Raw genomic sequence first — 18536 nt, forward strand, 5'->3', positions numbered from 1 at the left:
CCAGTTGATCTTGATGCAGAAGCAAGTGTTAAGAATCATTGTTGCTTACCCTCAGCAGCCAATCATATTAATGTGTACTGAGCAAATAAAGCAATCAACCAATGATGATAAACACTTCCAATTATGAAAAAAGCCATACTTTTTCATTTAAGTCTGTGTTATGGTCAATGATGGAAGGCAGCATGGTGTAATCTCTTCCCACCAGATCTTTGAAGATAATCAATATCAGTACTTGGATGGGAGACCACTGTGGAAGACTGTGAAGAGGGAGGCCATGGCAAACTACTTCTTCTCACTTGCCTTGCCAGAGTTGCCATCAATCCCCTCTCATCATGCAATTAGATGACATGACCCTGGGGAATAAATCATTTTCACCTGCTGTGAAGGTTCAACAGTAGCTTGCAAAACAGAAAGACTGAAACTGGAACAGTACAGTACAGCTACTGTATAGCTGAGAAGCTGTTCGGCAGTTTCTTGAAGTGGGTTGCGGAACAGCAAACAGATTTGAGGTTCAGCTCACAAATGGTTACAACTGTTGAACATGATATATTTGCATGCCAAACCTGTTCACTGCAGCATTCTCAGCAAAGCTAACTGCATTCTTTAGCTGCATTTAATTAGCTGGGATCCCTGGGGTGTGCAAGCAGGTTCCCCACCCGTCCAAGAGAGAGTACAACATTGATTGGCACAGCTTCAAAACAGCAGTCCTAACGCCCCATTATGTATAATGTTAGGATATCTTGCAGATGATTTATTTTCAGATTCTGAATAAGACTTTGCCTCTTGAAATGCTTGTGTTGGTTTGCAAGTCTCCTCACTTTGTTTACATTTGGTCTGTTACCTGTTTCTCTCCATTCTGATCACCTATGAAGATGCCACATTTACCTGCAGTCATGTTGAGAAGGCTGCATGTTTTCCTTTATACAGTTTTATACTGGACTTTCCTAGCAGTGCATGTAATACTATAATTAAATTAGATATTATCTTGTTGGCCTTACTGCCTAGATGATGTAACGGGCAGAAGATGCACATAGAGACTGCAAGTTTATCATTCATCTTAAATGACTGATAATGCATTTCAGAATGCTTTTGGACCTATACATCAGGGTCCTCATGCTACACTGACTAGGTTGATATCTAAATTCTTTGGTTATCCTGCCAATTACAGGTTCTAATCCTTTGTGCTGCTTCAGACCTCTAACCCATAAAAAAGGCAGACCTACCGGTAATTGATTGTGTCTGTATGTCTGTATCCTCTCAATATTTCTTCATTCCCACTGAATTTTCTTTTACTGCAGAGTGCTAGCTCAGTCAGCACTGCCACCATTTCCTTTTTCCAAATGATTCAGAAATCAGGGTTGAATCTTGCCAGGTGCAAACATATTGAGGCTGGTAGTGGCTATATCTATCTACAAGGGTTACAAGTTGTCTTCAGTATTCTTACCAAATGAACCAACTAAAGCTTCAAGTGCAAGTAAACATTTTAGTCTGATTAATTAGTGAAGCTGAAATTAAAACCTTGCTCGAGTTGCAGGGATCTTTGTGCCAAATTTGAAAAGGAGGGGGAATCCCATGTACTTTCTCTTCCAATTTATATCCAGAAGAAGCACATAGTTTGGATTTCAAGCTACTGAAGTTGACAGATGAAGCCAATGCCAATGAACTCATGAAGCTGTCATATAGAGAGTCAGACCAGTAGTCCATCTAACTCAGTGTTGTTTTCTCTGACGGGAAGCCACTTTCCAGAATCTTAGGCTCATTCCGCACATGCAGAATAATGCACTTTCAAACTGCTTTCAGTGCTCTTTGAAGCTGTGTGGAATAGCAAAATCCACTTGCAAACAGTTGTGAAAGTGGTTTGAAAATGCATTATTTTGCGTGTGCGGAAGGGGCGTTAGACTCTGCAAGCTCTTTTCTAGCCCCCAAGGTTCTTGTGGCTGGAGATACCAAGGATTGAACATGCAACCTGTTGCATTCCGAGCAAATGCTTTACAACTAAGCCAGGCCCTCTTCCCAGTTACGTCTTTTAAATCTAGAGCTTCCATAGAATGAATGGCATCCAAAGTTGCAAAAGGGTTTAGCTTCTGAAGCCCTTTTAGATCAGGTGTATTTAATTTGTAATGATATATTTTTGCTAGTTAAAAAAGAAAACATGAATGAGCTCCTTAAATTCCAACATTGGTTTTTTCCACTCAGAACCTTTAGAACATTGTGCAAACATTTTGAAAAGAATCATTTTGACTTTTTTAATCTGCATAGCGCAGAAAAATAAAGTGCTCCGGGCAAAAATGGTTCTGCTCTTTTTTTTAAAAAAAATGCTGTCATATCTTTGAAGCTATGGAGACTTAAAATCTGCACATCCTTGCCAATTTTCATATCGTGTCTGTGTAGCTTCAAAAATACCTCACAGAAAACAAAAACAAAAAAGGAAAAACGACATGCTTGTGTAATCATGCTGACTTTATTAGTGCACAGCAATGACGGAAATGGTGGGCAGCTGCAATGCTAGATATAAGAAAACATCCATAGGACACCAGCAAATGTCAGACAGCACAGAGCAGCAGAAAATGGCAGGCGGCAAGCAGCCGAGAAAGAAAAGTGAGAGTTTCAAAATTGCGCAAGAGAAATAAAACGTTTTCTGATCTCTGCACAGCAACCAGGAAACATTTTGAAAACATTTCAGGAAAGAAGATTGCTAGTTTCACATTTCCAAATAAAACCATTTTGGGCTGAAATAAAACATTTCCAAAATGTTTTAGCTGAAAAGCTGTGCAGAATTCCTGCAGGGAACACTTATACATTCCAGCCTCACGACGTTTTATATGTTTTGTGCAGAAAGGGCCAACATTACCCTTATTTTATCACATTGTATATTATCAGTTCTTTAGATATGTAAAAGGATGGACTTAGAAAATGTTATAAGATGCACAGCATTGCTATTGAAATGGTTGAGTTCTCCCTGCCTGCAACATGTATGCAGCTTACTCGTCATGTTACCACTGTACTGTGTGCTTCCCTGGGTTGGATCCAGCAGCTTTTTCATTCAATTTCATCTAATTCTCCTCCTTACTACAACTCCAATCTCACAAGGCTTCATGGAGGATAGGCCTGAAGGTGACTGCTAGCTATGGTGCCTGCAGAAAATTTCTACGTACAGAGGCAATAAACCTCTGAATACCAGTGCCAGGAGAAAACGTTAGGGAAGGCCTAAGCCTTTATTTGGGAACACGCAGAAAGAGTTCTACTTTATACGTAAATATACTTAATTTAGGGAATATTTTGCCTGACAACTTTTTTGGATTAAATTCTGCAAATCTAGTAACTAAAAATGTACATAAACACTTTTATCCCACTTACTGCAGTTCTGTCGTATGAAGAAAACCTAAATGCAGTTCCTATGTAAGAAGTGTTTAAAATCAGGCTCATTCCTAAAATTTCTTTAAAATTTCTTCCTAAGCTGCCTGTACTTACTTTATTAAATTTCTTGCAACCATCATATTCCTTTACTTTTGTTTTTAACTAGATTCCCTGACAAAGAAGCATGCAAAATGCATAGGGATCTACAGGCATAAATGAAATATAAAATATATTTTTCCCTCTGCATTTCTGGTTTTTTTCCTGTTTTTCTTCCTGACCTCTATATGCTTAATAATGCTATCTTTGAGTGCAGTTTCTCCTAATTGACTGGGAAAATGTTAGGTTAACTGGCTTGTAATTTCCCGGCCCCTTTTCAATGGAGCCCTGTTTAAAAACTGGAGTAACTTTTGCCTCTAGTACAGCCAATATTATAATCCCTCTGTATAGATCTATGCTGTGGCCTCATTTGTTGGCCCTCCAGGGCAATTGGTTAGCCACTACGTGAGATAGGATTCTGAACTAGATGGACCTCTGATCTGAACCAACGGGGCTGTTCATCTGTTCTTATGGAATTTCCTCCCTGCAGACACTCACCTGGCATCAACCATCCCATATTTTTGATGCAGAGGGGAAATTCTGTTGCTGAAGAAATGTCTGTTGGTTGCTGCCGACTTGTAAAGGATTGGTTTTAATGTCAACTTCTAGAGAAATATATTGATCCCGCTCTGTTTGCTTTTATGATTGCTGTTTGTTTTCATCACAAGCTCATTTATTTTATGATGTTCTTTGTGTTTTTATTATTAATTTGGAAGTCACCTCAAGAGCGTTCTTGTGTTGAGAGATGTAGGATATACGGTAATTGTTTTTAATAAGTAAGCAAATAAATCAACCAAGTAGTTGAAGGTTTCCTTTGCTGTCCAGTACCTGCACTTCTGTCCTGCCTGCCTGTTCATACTGCTTTGTAACCTTTGAATGTCTTGAGTGCTGGGAAAATGTCTGCCTGGCTCCTGCCATTGCAAGGCATGATGCATCTGCCAGCTTCAGCCTCGACATGAAAGGGCTGGCTTGAACCCATTAGGCAGCCGGCATAATTGCTTGCCATAAAGCACTGATGTTGGCAGATTCTTTCCTCCAGTGACTACTGCAAGTGATTTGTAAGGCATGCTTGCTTCCCAAGGGCAGCTCAGGTCCTGCAGGGAAACTTGTTTTCAGATGTCAGCAAAATCTGTGGGGAAATGTCAGCAGTCATGGAAAAGGCTATGGTTTGTCCTAGATACTCTCAATAGGCTGAGTTGCTTAGGCTTTCTTGCTCAGTGTGTACCTATAGATGTATACATACACACTATTAGCATAGGCAGTTTAGATTGTAAATTCCTTGGAGCAGGGACCTATTGCTTTGTTCTTGTTACTCTGTAAAAGGCAGGATGACAGGCAGAGTTCATTTTCTGTCTGTTAGTGTCACAATATACACACAATGCTGTGTGGAACTTTACAGAGTAACATAACATAACAACCTATCCCTGGTTGAGGGAACTTACCACTGGAATCTGTCTTCTCCAAGAATATGCTTGGACATGAAGTTAAAATAGAAACATTCTATCTAGTAGTTTCAACTATCACAATATCCTCAACCTATATAAAGGCAATACTTCATATGATGGACTGTTACTAAAGGTTAGGGACCAGAAGAAGACAAAACAACCAATCCCAAACTATCCAGCAGGCACTCCGGACTGTGTGCCCTATACTTTAAAAGGTGAGATACTGTGACTTTTATAAATTATTCAGTTTAAGAGTATTTATATATATTTGCATAAATACACCTATGTGCTATTTATTACATGATTCTACAAGGGAGGGGAGGAAGGGGGAGGGGTTGTGGATATTGTGGGTATAGTAGGTAGAACTAAATTTCTCAATTGTATACCTGGTCCATTGATTCCACAAAGGCCCTCTGTTTGTCAGCATGTTGAGTGGCAAAGTGGCAATGCCAATCAGCAAAACAGCAAAAGCAACCCTCCCCCCCCCAGTAAGGTAGGGATCTCTAAATACCTGTTCCTCAGGTATGCAGAAAAATGATTTTGTAAATTAACTGAAAGAAAAAAGTGAACCCCTTCTAATAAAATAGCCTGATGAAGTCTGACTTTCAGGAGCATGGATTCATACTGAGAGTGGCTGACGGTCAGTTAAAGGGAAAATGGAAAAGAGGGAATTAGCATAATTAAGCCCCTGAGAGCTTATAGAACACTGGAGGGTTAGGAATGGAATTTCCAAATCCCCCTCTCACACACTGCAATTGCTCATGGAACATGATCACAGCTTGTTTTACATAAACCAGAAATGTGATTTAGTGTCTCCAATTGCTGTACGTCTAATATCTTTTGTAGCCATGCTTGTGAATAATAAACTTTTTCCCACACACTTTTCAGAGTTTCTCTGGAATGAGCACTGATGTTCATGACCTGTTCAGGCAGGACCTTTAATTATTGGCTTTTGGCTCAGCCTTTACTTAGAGCTATTCCCAAATTTGCTCTTCTGCTCACACATGATTCCTTGCACTAACTTCAAAGCACCTCAGCTGTTCTCTACTATTCTGCCTCTCCCTTTGGCTCACATAAGGACTCTGCCAGTTGCAAACTGCACAGGTCTCATCTACACATGCAGAAGAATAAGGGCTGAATGACCTACAGACTGCAGGTAGGGTCTCACCTTTCATAATGCTCTTCTACATGAAAAAAACTTTTCACAAATAAAAAACCAGCACAATACTCAGAGAATGCAGCCAACCCCTTCTCCTTGTTGTGCTACTTTTCTGTTTGCATAGACCTTGTTTCCACTGGAAGAACATCCAGAAGTTATATTTGCCACTTGGAATTTTAAGTAGTACAGTCCCTTCTACCATCTCACTCCCTTATCTCTGGCATGTGTAGATCCTGCCTCTGTTCAATTTGCTGGCAACATTTCTGCTCACATCAGGTGGAGAATGAATAGCAGATAAGAGCAATTGTTTCAGCCTTTCTTTGCTGATGGCATTTTGTGCAGCAATCTCCAAAGTGTAGCATTGGTTTCATTTCCAAATCCTCAGTTTTGAGAAAGGATGTCAAAATTATTCTGCAGATGTATAGGCTCCTAGCAGCAGCTTTTGTGGCCTGGAACTACCAGTTTGACGCAACCATTCTGTACATGCCAACCAACAACTGAATGACCATTGGTTCTGATTCTCTGCTCATGGGAAAATGAAGAGCTCAGCTAGGAGTGACAGGCTTCTCAGTGATCCATATCACTCTTTACTTTTTCCTGAGTTACAACTCCCTTTGGGGAAATGTGCTTCTCCATAGTCTGCCTACCAGGAATCAGGACAAGAGAGGGGATGGGAAGGGACAGAAGGGCTGAATGACAGGGAGAAACAAGAGGAGCACATGTTTGGGCTTATCTGTTGGATGTAAGGACTGTGCAGACATATGTTCATATATCTGTTGGAGTTAGGCAAGCAGCTAAAACTGCCTGTTAGTGTGTGCAGATGTTTCAGTGTGGATATGTGTGGGATATTTCTTGGACTACACAGTGATCCATTATTTTCAAACCTCAGCATTTTCTTTTCTCTTACTTGTAATAACAAGACATTTCAGACAGTCACACTCATACATGCAATCAGTTAAAAAAAAATCAGTGACTTGCCTGTATCTGAGCTTTCTAAACCTTGGCTGTGCCCTAGCAATGCCGCGAGACATTCAGGAACATTCTAAATTCTCAGATCAGAGCTCACAACTATAAGAAGCTGTGAGAGCTGGAACAACATATATAGATGATGTCTGGTGTCATTTCCAAAGCCACAAAGGGATAGTTATGCACTCAGAAGTGCAGTGGTCACGAAAGTGGCATCAATGTCCCATTCAGTTTTTTGCCTTTACAGAATGAATTGTGTCGAATAAGCAAATATATGCAAATCTGCTTTATTGGCAGAATAAGCTCAGCATTCAAGTGACCACTGACATGTGGTCAGGAAGGACAGTATGGTAGAAGCAGGACAGGGAGGGAGGGAAGGGAAAGGAGAGCAATGTTCAGAGGCAGGGTAGAGTTCAGTAAACAGTGAACTGAGAAACCTTAGAGAAGGACAGACAAGCTTAAGGAAGCAGCAAGGTCTAAGCAGTAGGGTCTGAATTACATGCCTTTTAAATCTGAACCAACCAGCCAAACAATTGAACATTATATAGAAAACTAAGTTTACTGCCTCAAAGTTGAACATTACCCAACTTTAAGTCAGGGAAAGGGTTTATAAATAATCATTTAATTCTAGAGTCCCTGAAAACTGATGAGCATTACTTTCTCGGAGGCTGGTATGTGAGGGGTGTGTGTCTTTATTATTTGAACGAATAAGAAGAATGCTTTATTCTGTGGTCCAAATGCATTGCTCAGAAATGTCAGACAACACCTGCCTTTGAATGTCTAATTCCATCTGGGTGTGTAAACCCAGAGGGCATTTTTTGGGCAGAAGGTGTTGAGAATACTGTACAGTGCAAAACTGCTGCCTCCCAAAGGGACGGCTGGACAATTATCCCTGCTGTCCCTGCACACCAGATGTGCATTGATACGAACAACTGGATCCCCCACCCCATGCTAATTCTAACTGAGAACCAGCATGGTGTAGTGGTTAAGAGCAGGTGCACTCTGGAGGCTTATCTGGGAAATTCAGATTAGCCTGTGCACTCCAACACACGCCAGCTGGGTGACCTTGGGCTAGTCACAGTTCTTCTGAGCTCTCTCAGGGTGTTGTGAGAGGGGAAGGGAAAGGAGTTTGTAAGCCCCTTTGAGTCTCCTTGCAGGAAAGGGGGGGATATAAACCCAACTCTTCTTCTTGGCACTGGGGGTGTGTGTGGCGGCGTGGGGAGCCCAGCACTCGCCAGATTAAGGAGAACCCCGGTCAAGATGGGGAGGTGCAAATGCTGAAGGTAGCCCGCACACCGACTCTCCGAGGACAAGCAGGAAATGAGCGCCGGCTCACTTGCTCTTTCCTCGCTTGGTGCGGCGGCGCCGCCTCTCTGTATCCCTCCCCCGACTCAATGCTGGAGCCGGAGCCCAGCGCTCCAGCGTGGGGACGACCTGAGGGGATGCGGCTCCCGCAAAGGCAGCCCGCCCCCTCCGCTTGTGCCTGCCAGTCACTGAGCAAGCCCGAGCTGGGGGCGAACGGATTGAGGCGGGCGAATTGGGGAATGGGTCTCTCAATGCGTCAGCAACGCGGACGACGCTAGGTTGGGGGCTCACCCCCCAGCTCCTGCTCGGGGGTCCGATCCAGCACCAAGGACAGCGCCAAGCTCTCTGCGCCCATCCCTCCCTGCGCCTCCACACCGCCCCGGCGCAGGCGACTTTCCAAGCTTGCTGGTAGCCGCTCCGGGATTGGAGCCCATCATCCGCCAACAGCACCAGGGACAGCGCTCTTCGGCCGGTTCCCGGGGGAAATCAGCCCCTCGGCGAGCCCCAGCTTCCGTCCGCGGGCCCAGCGCAGACCCACCGCCCCGGCACAACATGGCAACCGAGGTGAGCAGTGCGAGCAAGGAACGCAGCGCAAGCGGGCACGGGCGGCTCCGGCTCTGTTGAGTCATGACCGCCGCCGGGCAGAATCTCCCTGCAGGAGGCTGCTGGGTTTCCCTGCATGAGTACTTCTGCCTGATGCTGCAAGGAGGCATCAGAGTTGGAGCCCCCCAGCCTTAACCAGCGTCGGCTGCCGCCGCACCCCTTCCCTGGGTTTGCATTGCAGGCCAAACGAATCACTTTTGCCGGGCACTTGGGAGCCTCTGCGGCGGTTCAAGGAAGCTCGAGCTGAGAGGACCTGTTTGGGCCAGGGACTCCGCGGCTCCCTCCGATATCGCCCCCCGGCCCCCCGTTTTCTCCCCGATTCGGCATTGCCCCTGTTCTGCAACCCTGGGCCAGACGGCAAGGCAACTTGTTGTCAACAAGGAAAGATGCCTCGCTGCGCTCAGCTGTGGGTTGGGGCGACTCTCAGGAATCACCCGCGGGGTTGGGTAGAAGATGCGGAGCACGTGGCAGCGCCTACCGGGGATAGACTAGGAGTGGAGCCTAGAGGTCACAGGGCCACGTTGCACTTTGGTTCGGGTTGGTGGTGGAGGATGGATGGATGAAAAGGGATACCTGTGACCTAGCCCTCAGGGCAGGCTGAGGTGTGTTCCTTCCATTCACCGGCAACCTCACCAAACCGTTCCGCGCTCCATGGGGAGCTAGCTCGAAGCAGCCGGCAAGTGGTGGTGGTGGGGAAGGGTGGATAGAAGCGCCTTTCCCCCCTGCCGTGATCAGCCCCCGCATTTCACTCGTCCTGCTCTGCTCTCTCAAGGGCTGCCCTCATAATCGACGTTAATTCAGCAGCCGCTACGGGGGACCCCACCCCACCCCCTATTGCTCTCAGGCCGATGTAATTGCAAGATGCAGCCCCGGCGAACAGACGATGCCAGGCTGAGCCAAAGCGGAAGTAACCGAAGGGCTGTTGTTACTAGGAGAAAGACGGCAGCTTCTGAAGGCAGAAGGAGGGGGGGGGGGAGGGCAGCCAGCTAAAGCCGCAGCGGGATGCCCCTGTATTGGGACAGAGCCAAAGCACTTGGCATGCTGTGCACATTGAAATCCCTTCCCCCACACACTTTACTTAGATCCTGTGTAAAACAGCTGCTCCCCACAGTGGAAACTAGGTCTTGGTTCTTTGGGCAAGCAATTGACTTCTGTGAGGAGGTTGCCTAATCTAATCCCTCAGCACCAGAAAACCCTCATTTCATTTTTTCCCCTCAGATATGCAGAAGCCTAGACCTTGTTGTTATGGTTTGGTCTTCCGAGGGCCCATTTAAATTCCCTGCTCATGTTCCTTCAATAAACCTTGAACCCAAACACAAGAACAAGAAGTCCAAGAACACCTTAAAGAGTACCTTATTATTATTTAGTCATTAAGATGCTACCAGACTAATTTTGCTGCAACAGATTAACTGAGCAGCACCTCTGGAACTACTGATTAGAGATGCTGCGAGAGCCAATTGTAAAGCAGCAGCTAATTTCCCCCAAGTCTAAGATGCTTTTTCACCTGGACTTTCTGAGATCCAGCAAGTGGGCTGGCACTGGTCTAGCATCTTGTAAGAAGATGGCAAGAAGGATGGAAGGCTGCATTTTGGAGATTCATATGACACTTTCTCCAGTCAGAACTAACCTGGGCACTGACTGTGAATGGTCATGATGACAAATTATCCCACGCTTTCCATCCAGGAGTAGTTGGAGCGTACCTGTGAAGTTTTTGAAGTGGGCATAGCTGGAAAGATTCCTGGACTGTATCTTTTGAGTGGTTACAGCAGGTTAGAGTGTTGCATTTCATTGAAGCTTGTAAGAAACTGGCACCAATGAGATGGGCAATGGGAATAATTGGTGTTGAATGCCATGCTGATTAATCATTATAAGGGAAATTAAATTGGGCACAAGACCTGCTGCCAGTTTACCAATAATCATTGAGTCCTAACTGGCAAATTCATCTCTGAAGCACCACTGCTTGCAAGCTGTAACAACCCACATTCTCTACTGTAGATATTATTTTTCTTTCTGCTATTGGCTCACTGTCAGCATCATTTGGGAGCCAGTGTGGCATAGTGCTTAAGAGCAGCAGACTCTAATCTGGAGAGCCAGGTTCAGTTCCCCACTCCTCCGCATGAAGCCTGCTGGGTGACCTTGGGCCAGTCATAGTCCTCTCAGACCTCTCTGAGCTCCACATGTTTCTTGCCCAATTTGCATCTGACAGTAGGTATCGAGTCATACCTATTTAGGAAACTTTTGGTGCAGTAGCAGTTGGTTCCAAGGCAGTCTGGTGAGGTTTGCTCTTGGACAGTGAATTATACAGGCACAGTGTGGTTGCAAACACAGAACATAAACTCATACATCCACAGTACAAGTTGCAGGTATCAAACATAAGAACATAAGAACATAAGAACAAGCCAGCTGGATCAGACCAGAGTCCATCTAGTCCAGCTCTCTGCTACTCGCAGTGGCCCACCAGGTGCCTTTGGGAGTTCACATGTAGGATGTGAAAGCAATGGCCTTCTGCGGCTGTTGCTCCCGAGCACCTGGACTGTTAAGGCATTTGCAATCTCAGATCAAAGAGGATCAAGATTGGTAGCCATAAATTGACTTCTCCTCCATAAATCTGTCCAAGCCCCTTTTAAAGCTATCCAGGTTAGTGGCCATCACCACCTCCTGTGGCAGCATATTCCAAACACCAATCACACGTTGCGTGAAGAAGTGTGTGATTAACATTGTTCAAGTAAGCAACTGTAGGTGCTGCTCTGAAGTTGAAGTCTAAACATTATTTAAAATGCAAACAGGACATTTGAGAAAGTACAATGGGAGGAATTAGGGTATAATTATTACATACATTAGACAATTCTTGAAGAATATCATTTGCCTGATTCTGTTGGCTGTAAAATTAGTGAGTAAAAATACACAATGTTAATGTGCCATTATGGCGAAGACCAAGATGCTGAGTGTATTCATTGGGCAAATGTGTAAGGTATGTCAGAGTAATATATGATAAGAAGTCTTTGGCAAAGAAGGGACATGAACTCAGACCTCTCAGAACCAGTGACAATCATTAAGTGCTGTACCTTATGATTCTTGACAAATGTATTTTCTTTTATGTACACTGAGAGCATATGCACCGGAGACAAATTCCTTGTGTGTCCAATCACACTTGGCCAATAAAGATTCTATTCTATTCTATTCCAAGAGTCATTCTGTAGCTTTTGAATGACAATGCTAATTAAATTAAGTGTTTTTGTTACATAAAACATGCAAACAACGAAATTAAATTTTGTAAAGGTAGAGGCAGGGAAGAACTCACTTTAGAATTGCCAGACTGAATTCAGTTGCAAGCTGGCAATGTGTGAATTGAAAATATATTAATGTTTTCACACACTGAGAGAAGGTGAAGCTATTGATAAAATGTTTATAACATGGTTTAGTCTTTAGCAGGATAGAGACCTTTGCTCCCTAAAATTAAATGACATAGTTTACAGCAGCCTGTAGTGGATTCTGCTGTGGAACTGAAATTCTTAACACTTCCTTAAATAAGAAAGGCAAGAAGCTCAGAAGCCCAACTTAAGATGTTCTAAATCAGAGCTCATTTCATCAGATGCATTAAGTGTATATCCTCAGCTTGGCAAGGTCTGTTCTGCATATCAGCTCTAGGTTCTAGCCTTTGTATGCTGGATCTACTTGACATCTATTATTTGGGCCTTCAGCTGAGATGAAATGAAAATTAACTGATAGTGTGGAATGAGGCTGAATTTGGTTATTTGCTTATTTGCAGATCCAACTACAAATATTGATATTTAACAAATCTCTGCCCCCAGAAATAAGCTTCAGACCATTCCAAATTACTCTGACCTTAGAATCTATGTCCCCCTTTAGATCATGGTCCCCAGAATCTGTAGGTACATCTGCTCCCAGTTTCTCCTGGGAGTTATTTTTGAGCAGTTCATGCTAAAACCAGGCATTGGGGCAGGGAACAACAGAGGTTCTTTTGCAGGGCAGAGTCCTCGGAGTCTGGGGGGTGATTTGAGGGTAATTCAAAACTTATTTTGGATGCTGGGCTTTTTTAAAGTATCATCAATATTTTGGTGAACTTTGCTCCATCTCCTGTTACAGCACCTTCTACTATGATTTGTCTGTGGTACCTATTTCATCAGTAGCTCTCTTGTTTTCCAACACCAAAGGGGGGAAAAGTCTTATGGCAACCTAATTAGGAGAAACATATATAACTTTTTCATGAACTACAACCTACTTCCTTTACATGCTTGTGCCATAATAAATCATTCAGGTTTTAAAGTAGCATAAGACCCCTTATGTGCCATAATAAATCATAATAATTATGTGCCATAATAAATCATTCAGGTTTTAAAGTAGCATAAGATCTTAAGAGACAGATCTTGTTTTTTTAACCTTTAAAATGTTAATAACAGCAAGCCCAGTTTTGATTAGCAAACCTGGTGGGAGTTCAAGGATTAAATCCCCTCCCCAGGCAGCCATTATCCAAAATGGGGCTGTGTCTGCCCACAATTCACTTTTTATAGGTGGATGGAAATGTGTGATCTTTTTTACATCCAGTCTGGATATCCTTTTATCCTCCTTCCCCAACAATAATAAGCAAATATTTGTTGTACATAAATATGATACATAAAATGAAAAGGGGAGTTGATTCATACATGCATGTATACTATTTAATATCTTATCACCTCTGACTTTCCACTGATAATGTGAATTGATTCTATTGGAAGCTATTGTGTCTGATATGGTATGGTATATTTAATTTATATACTGCCCTCCCCTGAAAGGCTCAGGGCGGTGCACAACAACATAATAACAAATAAACATAACATTGTAGAACAACCATCAATAAACACATCAATAACATAGGGTCATATGTTAGAAAAGGCCCTGTGGTCAGTGAACCATGAAGGGTGATTAGTATATGGAAGTTATAAGAATGTAAGAGGTGCTGAGCTGGATCAAACTTGTGGTTCATGTAGCTCAGCATCCTATTTTATAACATGGCCAACTGGTTGCCCTGGATGACCACCAAACAGAGCACAAAGACTGAGACCTCCTAGAGCTGGTATTCAGAGGTTTGCTCCCTCTGTGTATGGAGGTTCCCTTATTCACCATGGCTAATAGCTATTGATGGAATCTGACCCTTTAAAAGCTATTTGTGCTATTAGTTATCACATCCATTGGTAGTGAACCATCAATTTAATTACTGTAGCTCTTGGCTGAAGAAGTGCTTCCTTTTGTCTGTCCTGAATATATTATCCATGGCATTCGTTGAGTGCCCCTGAGTTCTAGTATTACAAGGGGGGGGGGGGAGTAATTAAGTGACACACATGCACATGTTAAATCTTCAGATAATATTAATTATTAACTTCAGATTAACATCAGATTATATTTAAATTAACCTTAGATTATATTTCCAAATCTAATTTTTTTACCAGCAGCGTTCCAAAGCAAGATGACACCAAGGTTTCCATCCACTGCAGTAAGTAGTGTTCCGAATCAGAATCTCACAGAAAGACTGTTTTTCCTTTTTTGATCGTGATGCAATGTTTCCTCAGGTTGGAAAACCTTTAAGCAGCACCCCAAGTTAACTGGGCGATAGTTTTTGTTTTTCTTTCAAATGAATTGCTTTCAGTGCAAGTACTTGCAAAAAAAACAAACAATGCATGTAGCAAGTACCATCTTAGAAGAAGCCTTCTTGCTCACTTGGAAAGGAATGCCTCTTCCGAGGAAGTGCCTGCTGTGACATTTGCATGCATCATCTAAAAGTGATGCAATATTTTTGTTTCAGAACTACTGTTTTATTCATATACAGATTAGGTACCTTTTAGGTATTCTTCCAGCTTCCTGAAAGCCTCTTATCTGTGAAGTCTAAAGGGCACCTAAAAAGCACAACGAAGAGAGCATTGTCACTGAGGACAGCACCATTAAAGAGTAAAGCTCTCACCCACGTAAAGACATTACATAAATTAATCTTATGTATTTTAATAAATTAATAATGTTAAGATTTTAAAAATCGGATGATGGCCTTACTCTTGTTGGTGGTGTTGGTCCCCCTGCTATTTTTCAGGATGTCTTCCTTGGACATCTCAACTTGTCCTTCTCTTAGGAAAAAGGCGGGAAAATAAGAGAATTATTCTGGAAATTTTGTCATTCAGTGAAATTGCCGTAACTACTAAAAATCAGCACTCTTGTCACAGTGAAAAACTGAATGGGAGAATGAATCACCTCATGAGAAAAGACTGTGTCACCCATTTGGTCTGCGAGTGCCAGGAGATGGAAGAAGGTGTGAGCTTCCCTCATGCCTGTTGAAACCCCCAAATTCTGTTTTTCTTCCAGGTCCACAATCTCCAAGAACTACGGCGGAGTGCCTCACTGGCCACCAAAGTCTTTGTACAGCGGGACTACAGTGATGGGACTATATGTCAGTTCCAGACCAAATTTCCCCCTGAGCTGGACAGCCGGGTACAGTTAGTTATCTCACAGGCTTGCATACCTCATGCTTTGACTGGCAAAGAACCTGACCTTATATCAGAACAGTAAACTGGGAATTAGATCAGGGTATTAGTGCCTTACTAATATTCTAGATATTCTGGAAATGTGGGGTAACCTTATTAACTTCTGGGATTCATTCCAACTCGCTAGCCTTTGTAACTGCATGCAGAATACAAAGCAGGCTGACCACCTCTGTCAGAGGTATGATGTGCATACTCACACAAATGCCACACCACAGCATAGCTGCTTCTGCCTTTACTATTTTTTCCTCCATGGTACTGACACTTTTTGCATTGGGGGAGAGGGTCATTGAAAGTCTTCTTGAACATGCCCTCACAGTGCTTATTCTCTTCTTCCTCTATTAAAGATTGAGCGGCAACTTTTTGAAGAAACGGTGAAGACCCTCAACAACTTCTATACAGAAGCTGAGAAAATTGGGGGCAGTTCCTACCTGGAGGGATGCCTGGCCTGTGCCACAGCCTACTTCATCTTCCTCTGCATGGAGACCCGCTATGAGAAGGTTGGGAGGCATAATGGGGCAAGGAGAGCAACAATCAGTATTGTTATAGCACATTGATGAGCCCAGCCTGTAACTTGTAAATTTAATCAACCAATATCAGGACTAACATCAGAACTATTTACAAGAAGTGGTCTCTGGGCTGCTATAAAGTCTCTGACCTATATTATGTCCACATTATGATTAGATCCTCAGATATGATAAGTTGAAAAAAAGCAATGGGGGGAAGGGTGCCAGGCTGGGGAAGGGGCATTTAACTTCCCACACAGTTTTCTCAATTGTAAATAACCCTCCCCCTGGGCTCCTGAAGTCCTTAGGAAACAAAGCCCCCTCTATGGTATATACCCAACTGGGGAAAGCCCTTCCCCAGTACAGTGGCCCCAGCTGTTTTTGCCAGCTATGTATCTAAAAAGAGGAGCTGACTACAGATCCCTAGTGGCTTGTTTGGCTCTAAAGCACGCCCTCTTAAAAGGATCTGTGTCTTCATAACTGTTATGGGGAGAAAGGAATGTTTCAGATAGCAAATAAGATTTGTAATAAACTGCTTCCTCCATGAAGTTATCTAGGTACGGTAGACAGTAGAAGCTATCTAGGTACAGTAGTATAAATGTAACGCAGAATCAAGCGTCTCAGACCATGGGGTTATCTTGGTTCCCAAATGAATAGGGTACAATGTGTGGAGTGATGATCTTCAGCCAGAAGCAAACAACAACCCTTTGAATAGCAAGATCTCTAATGCCTTTGTCTCCTTTGGTTAGGATTCTTTCCTTGTGAAGGATGAATGTCTCTGTAACTTACAGAAACTGCAAAATGACTCCCTTTTGTTGTAGCAGAGTTGCAATCAATAAGCTGGCAACAGATCTGTCTGGCTGTCAAACAGGTGGTAAGGTAACCTGAGAATCCCATTCAGCTGGGTTCTCTTAGTCTGTCCTCCTGTGAGGCTGAAGTCAGTTCTCTTTGCTATTTTCTGTTCATTTCTCTGGTTCCTATTCATTTTCCTGGTTACTCAGTGTCCAATCCAACCACAAATATTAAGATATTTAAACTGCTCTGTATCCCAAAGGTAAGCTTTGGATTTCCCCAAATCACATATCCTCAGGTTAGAGATTCTCTCTTGCAAAGAGACGTATTCTGGGCACAAAGCCTGGTTTTAGTACCAAGAGTTCCACTTACGGGATTCTTAGAGGCACCTATTTCTGGAGAAGAAGCAAATATCCCAAAAAGGAGAATGCATAGGTATACTTGTCCAAAGACTCATGATTGATTGCAGCTCCCTGCCAACAGTGGCAAATCTGATTTTGCCTGCATAATGGGAATGGAAGGTATTTTCGTCCGAATAGTCAGAAACCCATATAACTGAGCCCTTCGGGGATAGGGCGGTATACTAAATTTAATAAATAAATAAATAAATAAATAAATAAATAAATAATAATAAATAGTACACGTAGACATAAGAGACAGTTTGAGTAGTACAAAGAGCACTGGGCTTTGGGTTGACTAGCTTGGCAGCTTTCTGAGACAAACTATATGGCAAAGAGGGTTGGCTACTGTTCAGCTGATACATAGTGAGTCACCCCATACTCAACTGTCCATCTGTATCTGATGAAACATGGATTAAAACTGGTCTTCTTCACCCATTCTAGTTGACAGTTTATCATTTTTAGATTCCATCTTCTCATGCCAGTAATAATAATTTGTGAACCTTGAAAGAGGAAGAGATTGGGACTGAACAGATCAGTGTGGTTTCACCCAGGGAATGGAGGAGAATATATTGAATTGAGATAAATGCAGCTGCTAAAGCAGAGTTTAAAATGTTGGTGGAATCTCCCTGTTGTGAATAGTAGGGTGGTATAGTCTTGGGATCTGAATTCTAAGCCTGGGTCTTTACAGTGATTTGAAAGCAGAATGGGAACGAAACCAGCCCATTTCTACTTACCTCTGCTGTTACTGTTTTTAATCCAATATTCCTTAAGTATTGTGTGGCCTCCTGTACCTACTGCATCAAGTCATGCAGACAATGTAGTCAGCACTGACTGTGCTATTTGTCTCTGTTACTTGGGTATGCCATCCAACCAGGACTCTGTTTATGGTGCATACAGATTGAGGACAGTGTGCACTCAGTGGTCCCTGGAGGAAAAAATCTGGTAAAGACATATTCAGATTCTTTGGCCCTTTGGAAACTTATTGTTTGTGGTGCAACTGTGTGCTTCATAGTAGGATTGCCTCAAGGCTTTCTATTCAAAGGAAAGTCTCCTACCATGAAGCATCCCTAGATGTGCTGAGTCAATATACCATTTGGCCTGCCTGCCCATCACTGGCTTGCTTGCTTCCTTGCAATCCTCCTTTTTTGTTTCCTCTCTTTGGTCTAGTATTATTTCACTGGATTAAAAACAGATACATAGATCTTCACTGCTATGTTAAAAAGTCCTTCAAATTACTCTTAATATAATGGTGGAGGTGGTGGAATTACTGCCTTCCCATTGCTTTTCTGTTTCCATCTCCTGCTGCCTTTTTATTTGCTGATTTCTTTTTGCTTTAAAAAATATTTTGGTGTTTCTTTGCTGGCATGGTCCTTTGCTGCATC

At 42.9% G+C, this 18536-nt stretch overlaps 1 protein-coding gene across 5 annotated transcripts in view; it reads left to right on the forward strand.

The window, feature by feature from the left end:
- The window catches only part of GOLGA7B (golgin A7 family member B), a 44821-nt gene that overhangs the window by 19023 nt on the left and 7262 nt on the right, over window positions 1-18536 (forward strand). Inside the window, exons 1-4 of one of the 5 annotated variants that reach the window (XM_048506318.1) lie at window positions 6008-6054; window positions 14382-14422; window positions 15280-15405; window positions 15803-15955. In XM_048506318.1, coding sequence (XP_048362275.1) covers window positions 14396-14422; window positions 15280-15405; window positions 15803-15955 — 306 coding nt within the window. In that variant the 5' untranslated portion in view covers window positions 6008-6054; window positions 14382-14395. Of the gene's footprint in view, window positions 1-5935; window positions 6055-8409; window positions 8893-14381; window positions 14423-15279; window positions 15406-15802; window positions 15956-18536 lie in introns of those variants that run through there. The other 4 variants (XM_048506317.1, XM_048506319.1, XM_048506320.1 and 1 more) reach the window with 4 other exon arrangements.

The sequence above is a fragment of the Sphaerodactylus townsendi genome, linkage group LG08, assembly GCF_021028975.2.
Source record: "Sphaerodactylus townsendi isolate TG3544 linkage group LG08, MPM_Stown_v2.3, whole genome shotgun sequence".
In the NCBI taxonomy this organism is placed as follows: Eukaryota; Metazoa; Chordata; class Lepidosauria; order Squamata; family Sphaerodactylidae; genus Sphaerodactylus; species Sphaerodactylus townsendi.